Raw genomic sequence first — 12,129 nt, forward strand, 5'->3', positions numbered from 1 at the left:
ACAAAATATAATTAGAACAATACCTAAAATCGGTTCATTTGCAGAAAGTTTGGCGAATCATATAATGAAAAAAAGGTATGAACATGTTAACTACCAAATGTCATACATTTACAGTAGAAAATAGAAGCCTCTTCCAAAACCTTTCATTTCATTTCGTTTCCGTACGATAATTATAAAAAAAACTTTTTAACTTCCCAAATTTAAAACCTATAAATATGTACCTTAAATATGAGAAACACATTAAAAAACTCAATAATGAATTTAAAAATTAATTGATGGGATCAAGGCTTTATCGATGCACGAATTTTTTTTTAATTGTAAGAGATCATTGTATACATACCTATGGTATAATATTGGTGTAACTAACATTTAATTTGTAGTTATGATAGATTTGTAGCTCCAAAATTATTTCATAATCCATATTTATTTGAATAAATGTCTAAATTAGAAATTGAGCTTTTATATAATGATAGATGATAGATATAAGATGCATTCATAAGGGTAGCTAATCCCATGAATGAGAAAACATGTGAATGAAAAAAATAACTACATGAGCCAATGAGCCAAGTATAACGTACATACATCTACTAACCTATTCAATTCATATACCTTTATGCGTCTCAAGTGTTGTTAGAAAAATCGCTAATGTAAGTTGCGCCCTCTCCCTAGTGTACCCGACGTGTAGATTGCACACTATTTCTCAAGTTTCCTCTTATGAATGAATGTAATACTCCTAAAAGCTCATATGATCCGTACCTCACCCAAGATATCACTTCTCTTGATTGTGATTTATCTAAATGTACATCATTCTTATTTCGGACTAAGATATCCATATTTCGAATATAATAGCTACCAAATTCATTCACAAGATCGTCAATCAAACGAATGTAAAGACGTGAGGGTTGATTAAAACCACGACATGAACTAGGCATAGACAATCAAATACTACGCTGGGTTGAATCCAACGGGTCGCTATAACGTTCTGTCATCTGATCTAAGTTATTGGGTCAATGGGTTTGCGAGGCATTGAACCTATCCAGTCGTCGGTTTGAAGCTGCTATGCACAGTCTTCGCAAAACAGTCATACCAAATTCCGATTGAGGCTTGCAAGATATCCACGCGAAGCTCTTTTGAAGATAATTAAATCAGTTATTTTCCAATGAAACATATAATCAAATAAACATTAATACCCTTTATTTTCTAATTTTAAAATATAAAAATCTAGCTTAGATAATAAACCAAAGACAAAAGCAACAAGGTAAATCATATTCTATCTAATAAAACTAATAAACATTAAACCCTTTATTTTCTAATTTTAAAATTTTAAAATCTAGCTAAGATAATAAACCAAAAACAAAAGCAACAAGATAAATCATATTCTATCTAATAAAACTAAGACAAAATCCAGAAATATGAATCTTGACTATATCTTGATCTCCTTAGAATCAATATGCTTTGATGGCTATTTTAAGGTTTTTCCAATCCAAATTTACAAAAGGTTTACTCTTTTTATTTCTGTATTATATTCATTTTCTTACTCAATATGCTTTGATGGCTATTTTAAGGTTTTTCCAATCCAAATTTACAAAAGGTTTACTCTTTTTATTTCTGTATTATATTCATTTTCTTACTCTTTTTTTTCATTCAAACCTAATAAATATTAGTAGTTCTTTAAAGACTAAAGTGCCAAAATGGTCCTTAACATATTACGCTTTTTTTATTTTGGTCCAAAACATTATCTTTTGAATTATTCGGTCCCTCACATTTGAAATTGGATCACATTTGGTCCATTTTGGACGGTTCCGTCAAATTTTGGACGGTTCCGTCAAATTTTTGACGGTTTTAATTATCGGGTCAAGAATCTGTCACTAACCGGGAGAAACTGATCCGTCACTAATCCGTCACAAACCCGCCGCCTCATGGCTCCACCGCTCCCCGGGAAACGTCTTCGCAGCGTCCAAGCTCGGGAAATACGTCGGCTCCATAAATATCAGGCTCAATAGATCGCCGGATTCAACATTCCCCTTCGCTTCCAAGCTCCCCATCACCACCGCCAGCAACTGCTTGTAACCGAAGTAAAACCTCTTCACCGCTGCCTCCACCGCCTGCATCGCCTGCAGCAGGTGAATTTTCGCGAAATCCTCCTTCCTCCGGTAAAGCTCCATCGCCGCGTTCTGAATCCTCGGTCCGCCTGTCGGATCCACCTCCACCTCCAACACCGCCGGCACCGTGTGCTTCAGATCCTTGGACGATTTCGTGATCTCGACGAGCTCGCGCGATCTGAAGCAGAACAGCTCCGAATCGGAACTCGGCTTGATCATGAGCTTATTTTTCAGCTACATGAAATCATCCGGATCCATCAGCAGATGCAGATCTTCGATCTGATTCAAAATCGACCACACCTTCTCCAGCAACCAGCAATACCTCGCCTCTCTCTCACACCGCCGTGAATCGATTTCCTCTATGATCCTCGCAATAAGCTCCCTCGAGACTTGGATCCACGACTCCAGAACCTGATGCGTCGAGTAAACCGTCCGATTTTCAAAATTCTTAGACTCGACGTCGTCATTTAAGCACCTCTTTAGCGCGTGCACCGTCGCCGGCTTGCAGATCAGTTTGCAATCGTCCTCATCGTCCTCGCATAGCTCAGCGATGTTCTCGATCTGCCTCATCGCGAGAGCTTCGATCCTCCTCCGCCACTCCCGCCGGTTCACGTATCAGTGACACAGATTAGTGATGGATTAGTGATGGATCAGTTTCTCCCGGTTAGTGACGGATTAGTGATGGATTTGTGACCCGGTAATTAAAACCGTCAAAAATTTGACGGAACCGTCCAAAATGGACCAAATGTGATCCGATTTCAAATGTGAGGGATTGAATAATTCAAAAGATAATGTTTTGGACCAAAATAAAAAAAAAACACAATATATTAAGGCCTATTTTGGGACTTTAGTATTATATATTAAAAAGAAATTGATCACTTAAAAACAGAACGAAAAGAATACTTAGTAAATTCACCCACGCGATCATTTCAACAAAAAAAAGTTAGTACTAGGAGTAAGAGCGTCCACTATGGAGTGGACGCGGCGGACGCCGCGAAGGGGGGCGGTGGGGGGCGGTAGGCGCGGCTATTATAGTGGAGGGGGTGTCCGCCGCGAGGGTGGACGCGGCTGGTGGGGGGGAGGGCGGCGGACGAGGCTTCGTCGCGAGTGGGGAGAGGACGTGGCGGTGGGTGTATAGGCGAGGCTATAGCCGCGACTATTATAGTGGCGGATATCCGCCGCGGCTATAGCCGCATTTTTTGAATTTTTTTTTTCGTTTTTTCATCTATAAATACCACTCCCCCTCCTCCCCCACTCCCATTTTCACAAAATCCATACACCCACTTTCTACATAAACACTCTCTACAAAATGCACCGAGGAGACGACGAATCACCCGACAGTGAGGAATCGGGATATGATAGCAATCCATCTCAGCCGTCGGCCCATCATTCGCCGCCATCGGGTATTGGCGGATATGCTTCTCAGCCGTCGGGATTTGGCGGATATGCGGCTCCGTCACAGCCTTGGAGTTGGAATCAATCTCCACCACCGTGGGCATCGAGTCCACCCCTTCCTCCATCTCAGTCGTGGAGATCCTCACCAACGCCGCCCGCTTTACATCGGAATCTGAGTCGTTCCGCTTTTGGAGATTACCGACCCAACCTAGACGCGCTTCACCTGCAGCGGCCGGGTTCCCCTTTCCAAGCCAGCCAATCTCCGATCACCGAAGCAGATCAAGACGCATTTGATACTATGCTGGGTCTGCTCAGTTCCGGCATCCCAGATACGCCGGCAGCGCGGGTGGAAACACCCGTTCCGACCCGAGGAGGTAGCGACAGTCAGGGCTCTGGTTTCGGTAGGGGCAGAGGCCCTAGGGGCGGAGGCGGCAGTCTTGTCACCGGCAACGTCGGTGGACACTCGGGCAGCTACCCCGGCATTGCGAGTAGCGAGGGCAGTGGCGCTGGCGGTAGCGGTGATCAGTCCGAGGGGTCCAGCCGCGGCAAGCCATACAGCAAAGACGAGAGCATTGCCGTGGCGAAGGCGTGGGATTCTATCACTTCGGACCCCGTAGTGGGTACCGATCAGGAGTCGGGGAGTTTTTGGAGGCGCGTCATGATGGCATACGAGGAATTGAAGCCCGACGGCGCCGAGAAGCGCGACCCAGAACAGATCCGAAAAAAGTTCGGTAGGATATTGCGGGCTACCAAGCTGTTCGCGTCCATATACGAGAACAACCTTCGCCACGCCGAGAGTGGCCGAAGCGTAGCAGATGTTAAGACCCTGTCGGAGGGCCAATACCACAAGACGGGCCAGCCGAAGTTCACCTTGTGGGAGGAGTATCTTGTCCTCGCGGATTGTCCGAAATTCAGGTCGATCGTGGCGAACGAGGTGGAAACAGCTCCTGGCCCGAAGCGCACAAGGCACAACCTTGCCCGGGAATACAGCAGTGGGAGCGGCTCGCACGAGTTCGAGCAGTCCGACGAGCAAGTCGAAGAGCCAGCCGCGACTCACATTAGGCGACGACGGTCCATGGAACAACAGGCCGCTATCCGGATCGCGCATCCCCCAGTCTGCCCCAATCCCACAGCCCACGGTGCAACCCCACGAGGTATTGGCCAATAGCATAGACGTAACGTTGATGCAACAACTGCAAGACGTATGCAGGTCATACGCAGGTGAAACTGACCCGTACGTCAGGAACGTCTACAAGAGGCTCATCAATCGGATTGAGAGTCGACTGGGGTTGGTTGATAATGAGCCTGGGGATACCGCAGCCGGCGGCAGCTAGAGAGGAGGAGGAGGAGGAGAAGAAGAAGAAGAAGAAGAAGAAGAAGAAGAAGAGGAAGACGAGGAAGCCGACTCCGACAACGAGTAGACGGTGCCGGAGTTTTGTAGTTGTATTTTATTTTAATTATTCGTTGTATAATTTTACCGGTTTGCAATACAACGAATATTCGGGCCTAATTACCTCGTATTCTAGTTATTTATACTGCGATTATTTAAATTACACTTGATTGAAACTAAAAAATATTTAAAAATGAAAATTGATTATAAAATTTGGGGGCTATTGGAGTTGTCCACTATAGTAGCGGAAATAGAATTTTGGGGCTATGAACAACAAAATTGGGGCTATGGACAAAAACTGGGGCGGGGCTATTGGGCGTGTCCACCTTAGAGCGTCCACTATAGTAGGACGCGGCTATAGCCGCGTCTTGGGGGCGGTGGGCGGCGGTGGGCGGGCGACTATAGTGGGGAAGGTGGGCGGACAACTTTTGGGGCTATTGGGGGGCGGACGCGGGATAGCCGCGTTCGCGGCGAGGACGTGGCTATTGGAGGGATATGAAAATATAGAATTTTGTATTTGGAATTTTGGGGCTATTGGAGGTGTCCACTATAGTGGCGAAAATAGAATTTTGGAGCTATGGACAACAAAATTGGGGCTATGGACAAAAACTGGGGCGGGGCTATTGGGCGTGTCCGCCTTATAGTGGATACTCTTATAGTGGACACCCGAATGTATTGAGTTACACGCGTCGCATGGCCGGCTGGATATTTTATCTTATTTATCAGATTCCAGCAAAGTGAACCCCACAAGCGGTCGAAATTGGGTTCTGAGTAGGCCCCACCCCCACATTCTCATTTCGCATCTGCCTTTCATTTCATGTGCATTCGCATTATCATTCAATTTCGCATTTACATTTGCATTTGCATTTCATATGCATTTCGCCTATATTGAAATTATAATTTGAACCACACAGAATCGGTGTTCCGTTGGGCCCATGTTTGAAGATTGACTTTGACCATTTTTGAAACAATTGGAATAAAATATTAATATAATTTAAGCGAGAAGAAAAGTCACAACTTCCTACTCCCTTCCTTCCAATACTAAACCTTTTTGTGAAATTCTTGAAATATATATACACACACTTGAGGTTTATAATATAGCTTCAATACTCCGCCTCTAAACTTTCAAATCATTCATATAACCCTCGTTTAGTTAAAAAGTCATCCTCTCAAATTCTTCTTATTAACAAAGGTTTGTGATAGCATACCTTTTCTATGTCTAGTTAAATAAGTATTCGATTTCTTTCTTCTTATTTTGGTGCTTGATTGGGTTGTCTATTTTAAAGATAAAGATTCGATTTTTATCATGTTTTGCTAGAGGTATTTCCATGAATTTCTTGCTTTCAAGTTTCAAGATTTGGGGGTTTATTTGTGTATCTTGTTTTAAAATTGGGGGTTTGATGTTGTGGGATAGTGATTTGTAAAGCTTTCTTGATTAATTGGGGTTTCTTGATCAATTGTTTCTGTTGACAACCTGTCTGTGTATATGATTGGATAAATCTTTGGTTTCTCCGAGGAAAAAAATATCAGTATTTGTTTTTATTAGCTGAACCAGCCTGTCAAGACAACTATAACTGTTATAATCTATAAACTATCTACATATGTTTGATTTTGTTGTTGATTATTTTGATTCATCCTCTTGTGCTAAGTGCATCTGCTGTTTCAATTCAGGTGTTAGATGTGTAGTGATTTAAAGAATAAACACAGCTCTTCTGATTTGGAGATGGAGGCTGTGGGAAGGCTCAATAATTGCTCGAAGCTGCTCGAATTTGCGGCCACGGACGATTTGGATGGCTTTGTACACGAGGTCGAGCAGCGAGGCGGAGACGTTGATGAAGTGAGTTTGTGGTATGGAAGGAGCTTCGGGTCGAAGAAGATGGGGTATGAGGAGAGAACCCCTATCATGATTGCTGCTTTGTATGGAAACACCGAGGTTTTGAGGTATATAATTGCAACCGGGCTAGTTGATGTGAATAGGGCGTGTGGCTCGGATGGTGCCACGGCCCTGCACTGCGCTGCTGCTGGTGGCTCGTGGTCGTCTGCGGAGGTTGTTGAGTTGTTGATGGCTGCCTCTGCTGACACGAGCATCGTGGATGTTTCGGGGAGGAAGCCCGGTGATCTCATTGCTCCGTGTGTGAGATCCTCGGCCAGTCCGAGGAGGAGGCAGTTGGAGATGATGCTGAACGGGGTGACCAGCGAGGGAGAGGAAGAGGGGAGCAAGAAGCAGCCGTTGGCTGCGAGTGAGAACAGGGAGTATCCGATTGATATACCGTTACCGGATATAAACACGGGTGTTTATGGCAGTGATGAGTTTAGGATGTATAGCTTTAAGGTGAAGCCTTGCTCGAGGGCGTACTCTCATGACTGGACCGAGTGCCCGTTTGTCCACCCTGGGGAGAACGCTAGGAGGCGTGATCCGAGGATGTATCACTACACATGTGTGCCCTGCCCCGAATTCAAGAAGGGGAGCTGTGGGAAGGGCGACGGGTGCGAGTACGCTCATGGTGTTTTCGAGTCATGGCTGCATCCTGCCCAGTACAGGACTCGCCTCTGCAAGGACGAGACCGGCTGCTCGAGGAAGGTGTGCTTTTTCGCGCACAAACCAGAGGAGTTGCGCCCGTTGTATGCTTCCACGGGCTCAGCCATGCCGTCCCCGAAGTCTCTATCTGCGTTGGATATGGCGACGACGTTGAGCCCCTTGTCGTCTTCGTTGATGATGCCTAATAATGCGTCGACACCACCAACGTCCCCTTCTGTTACCGGCTCGTCTCTGAAGGGCGGGAGCATGTGGCCGAACAAGGTCAGCCTTGCTACGCCGCCTGCTCTGCAGCTGCCTGGGAGCAGGCTCAAGACGGCCTTGAACGCAAGGGAGGTCGATTTGGATCTCGAGATGCTCGGATTGGAGAGAATCCGGACCCAACAGCGTCAGCAGCTCGCTGAGGAAATGGTGAGCCTGTCGTCTCCGTACACACGGATGGCCGATCTGACGCCTACCAACCTCGACGACATATTCGGATCTCTCGATCCGTTTATGCTGTCGCAGTTGCAAGGACTGTCGCCGAAGATCAACAGCACCACGAGCTCGCAGATGCAGTCCCCGACGGGCATTCAGATGCGACAGAATATGAACCAACTCCGAGCAAGCTACCCGATGAACGTCTCGTCCTCGCCATCAAGGAATCCCTCGCCATACGGGTTTGATTCCTCCGCTGCCGTAGCTGCAGCGGTCATGAACTCTCGATCAGCCGCCTTCACAAAGCGGAGCCAGAGCTTTATTGACCGCAGCGGTGGCAATGGATACCGTTACGGGCCAACACCCAATTCCCCGGCCGGTCTCGTGCCACAGAAGCACTCCGAGTGGGGCGCTCCCGACGGGAAGCTAGAATGGGGCTTCAATGGTGAAGAAGTGAACAAGCTTAGGAAATCGGCCTCGTTTGGTTTTCGAACTGGTGCGAACGCAGCCCCGGCTCATTCAGATGTAGGCGAGCCGGACGTGTCATGGGTTAATACGCTGGTGAAAGACGTTCCGGCTGGGGCAGCGGGGATGTACAGCCCGACGAGGAGGCAGGGGATGTATAGCCCGCAGCAGAGGCAGGGCGGGCACGAGACGACGACGACTACGACCACAGCGATGATGCCGCAATGGCTCGAGCAAATGTACATAGAGCAGGAGCAGATAGTGGCTTGAGAGAAAAGGCTTTGGTGGCGGGAAAATTGGTTTGAGATTATCTTTAATTAGGGTTTGATTATATTCTTTCTTATTCTTACATTTTTAACACCATATCTCTAGCTATAGTTACTGATGAAAGAGGACTGAATTTCTCTATTTCTGAAATCAGTGCGAGAAGTGAAAAGAAAGAAATTTAATAAAGATGAGTTACAAATTTCGACATTGAACACTTTATTCTAAAACAAGATGAATTTTATATAACAAAAAAAAGGCATGAACAACTTTGTTCATGTCTATCCAAAATGATTCGATTTCATAAGAATTGTAAGTTTTGGAAAATCACAAATAAAATCTAAGCTTATGATTTTTAAGATCAAGCATCAAATTCACGAGAAAATAAAAAATTTGATGATAGTTCATGATATTCACAATCAATGATCCTTTAGATAAATAACATGTGAAAAATGGAAAATTTGATCATGCTTCATTATTATACTATAAATCAATAGTTCTTTATAAAAATAAAATATGACAGAGAAATATAATCACATTTTTAGCAAAGAGACCACACTGATCACATATCATTACCAAACATTACATGTCTATGTACCAATTGATTTTGTTATATGATTGCACTATTTTTGCACATATTTTCTTTCATTTTCAAAGTGGGGGTATAATTTCAGTTTGTACTTGACGTTTCATTGTATGATTATATGCACCGGAGTTGACTATCTAGACTATTTAAGAGGTCGAAATCTCATATACAATCTAGCACTAAAAAGAAATTACTATAATTTCTAGTATTAGACTACATGACAAGGGATTACTCATTTACATATGTATGGTTATCTTACAAAACTCTCTTTGTATGAACTATTATAGAATGACTTGTGACAAAAAAATATACGATGAATTTGATGTGAAAAATAATAACTTAAATATAATCAAATACACTTATGGAATCTAAACATAAGACCGTGATAATTGACAGCAAAATGATAATTCTGCTGTAAATCTTCCCGGTCTATGAGTTCAAAATAGTTTCAAATTTATATTTAAAATTAATTTTACTTTATCCAATCCTAGATAAAAGAAAAGAAGTGAAATACACACGAAACAAAAATCAAAAATCAAAAATAGAAAAGAAAATTAGGTAATTGAAGATGTAGAAGTCTACCAAGTGGGGTGAGTCACTGTCTTATACCAAAGTAGACCAACAAATAGTCGATAAATCCAATTAATTTATCAAGACTTTGGATTAGTGGAGCTAAAAGGTGGATCACGATCTTGAAAGAAAGGTGACCAAAGCATCCGAAATCGGTAAGGACGGTGGCATTACTTAAAAAAAGATAAATGAAATTAATTATAAATTAATATATTTAATAGTATATACTATACTCCGTACGATAATGCATGAGCTGCTCAAGTATAAAATAATACTGATAAATTCATTTTGATAAAGAAAATATTGTTCATTATAAGAATTTTTATGCATGCTAATATTATCGAAATTTTGGTATTTTATAGTATGAATTAATGTGTAAAATCTCTATTGTTACAAATACTCCTACTTGGAAACCCTTAAAAATGAGAAAATATGACAAATGAGAGTGGAGAGGAACAAATTAAAATTTATTAAGTTTGTATACTACTGTTTTTAAGCTACTCTTTTAACTCAAGAAAATTAAATAATAATAGTAAATAAAAAGATCGAGAAGATTTTTCCTGTTAAAGACAGGATTAGCCGTGTGTTTTTGACTTGGATAGGATTGGGTGGAGAAATCCATTATTGTTGCCTCGACACACATCACCATTTATTTAATTCACAAACCAGAAGAATTGGATTTAAATAAAAATTTCTACGTGTGGGTCCCATCTAGAAAACACTCAATTATTAAATCTTTATATGGAACTTTTGTAATTATTGAATCTTTATTGCAGCCGCCTAACTAGAATTGCATATCCTCGATTTTTTTTCTAATTCTTGACTTTTCTTTCCTAGGTATTAATCGTCCACCTCCTTTGCCCAAAATATATGAAAATTTTAGAATGACGTTAATGTACGAATTTGGTTGCCATAGTTGTAGTATTAGTATTAATTAACATTTAATTTAGAATGATATTATTTTATCTAAAACAATGTCATTTTATTATTAAATTATAATTCTGTTATATTATTTTTTATTTTGACATTATAAGATAATTGTAAAAAATTAGAAAGCTATAATTTTATTTTTATATTTCAGTTTCAAAATATTTAGATTAGCACAATTTAGAGAAAAATTATAATTTGAATGACGATTATTCATATTTGTAATCGTATATGTTTCTTATAATAAAAAAAGAGTATACAATAATTTTCGTAGTTTGTTACATATAATTACCTTTAATGTTAACATATATATTTGACATTTTTCAACTTTAAAAATACAACAGAAGTGCAGAAACAATTATAATAATGAAAATATAATAAAAGACGTAAAACATAATATTTTCTTTCTTGTGAAAGTAAAATTTGTGCAAAATTGAATGAGCTATGATGGAGAATGATTATAAATATGTTCATTACTAATTTATTTTACATATTTAGGTTTTTATGTTCATATTTTTCCTCGATATATAAGCTTAGCCAATTTATTTAGTACTACTACTATAAGAGATTTCTAACATTCCTTCGTACTAATTGAATCGTAGGATTTAAATACAGAAGACTAATTAAATCAGAATATGTAATTATCTTTGGTCAAATGAAATCATATGATTTAATTACTTTAAGACAAATCAAAATTAATGATTTAATTTAATCGGGGTATTTAATTACCTTGGGTGTAATTCAATCAGATGATTTAATTTTGGAACTAATTAAATCAAGATGTGTATTTCCTTTGAGATTAAATAAATCACAAGATTCAATAAGCTTGAGACATTAAATCAAAAGATTTCATTACTTTGATTAGTTGATATGATTAAATGGAGAGATTAAACGTGTGATACTATTAAATCATGTGATTTAACTATTTTGGGATCAATCAAATCCGAGTCCTACTCCATTGAATTAAATGATTTTTAAATCCATAAATTTAAATAAATAAGACCCACTCAATTGAATTAAATGATTTTTAAATCCATAAATTTATTAGATTTTCTGAGGCCGAAGATCGAAAACCAAGGGTCAGAGACTCAGAGACCCTCTAAATCTTTAGGCTTAGCCTTAGACTTATTTAAAGTGGAAGCCCACAAACATAAATTTATAAAAAGAAGCCCAACAGATGTGATGAAAGAGGCCCGCCCAGTCTTCTAAAGATTTTAATACCCTCTGCATGGGTGGCCCAGCAAAATGAGAGAGGCCCAAATCCACAGATGAAAATAGGCTAAGCTAAGTTCTAATTCTATCCCTCTACCATGACAACTACTACTACTATTTACCATCTTCTCATCTCCTATCCAATTAGGCCATCACAATGCAGGTTGTCTGCACCTTCGCGCACCCTAGAATTAACATGCTGCACGTGCCGCCCTGCCTTCTCATCCCGCCATCGTCTCCGGGTGGGAAGCTGCTGGTACGAGGT

At 41.1% G+C, this 12,129-nt stretch overlaps 1 protein-coding gene and 1 pseudogene across 1 annotated transcript; one reads left to right on the forward strand and one right to left on the reverse strand.

Moving 5' to 3' along the window:
* Positions 1-1,901: 1,901 nt before the first annotated feature.
* LOC121810467 lies at positions 1,902-2,717 on the reverse strand (annotated as a pseudogene).
* A 3,206-nt stretch (positions 2,718-5,923) lies between these two features.
* Positions 5,924-8,784, forward strand: LOC121741940 (zinc finger CCCH domain-containing protein 47-like). The gene is made up of 2 exons (XM_042134922.1): positions 5,924-6,079; positions 6,559-8,784. Exon 2 carries the CDS (start codon positions 6,566-6,568, stop codon positions 8,573-8,575), a length of 2,010 nt encoding a protein of 669 aa, XP_041990856.1. The 5' UTR covers positions 5,924-6,079; positions 6,559-6,565; the 3' UTR covers positions 8,576-8,784.
* Positions 8,785-12,129: the final 3,345 nt, after the last annotated feature.

The sequence above is a fragment of the Salvia splendens genome, chromosome 7 (genome assembly GCF_004379255.2).
Source record: "Salvia splendens isolate huo1 chromosome 7, SspV2, whole genome shotgun sequence".
Lineage (NCBI taxonomy): Eukaryota > Viridiplantae > Streptophyta > Magnoliopsida > Lamiales > Lamiaceae > Salvia > Salvia splendens.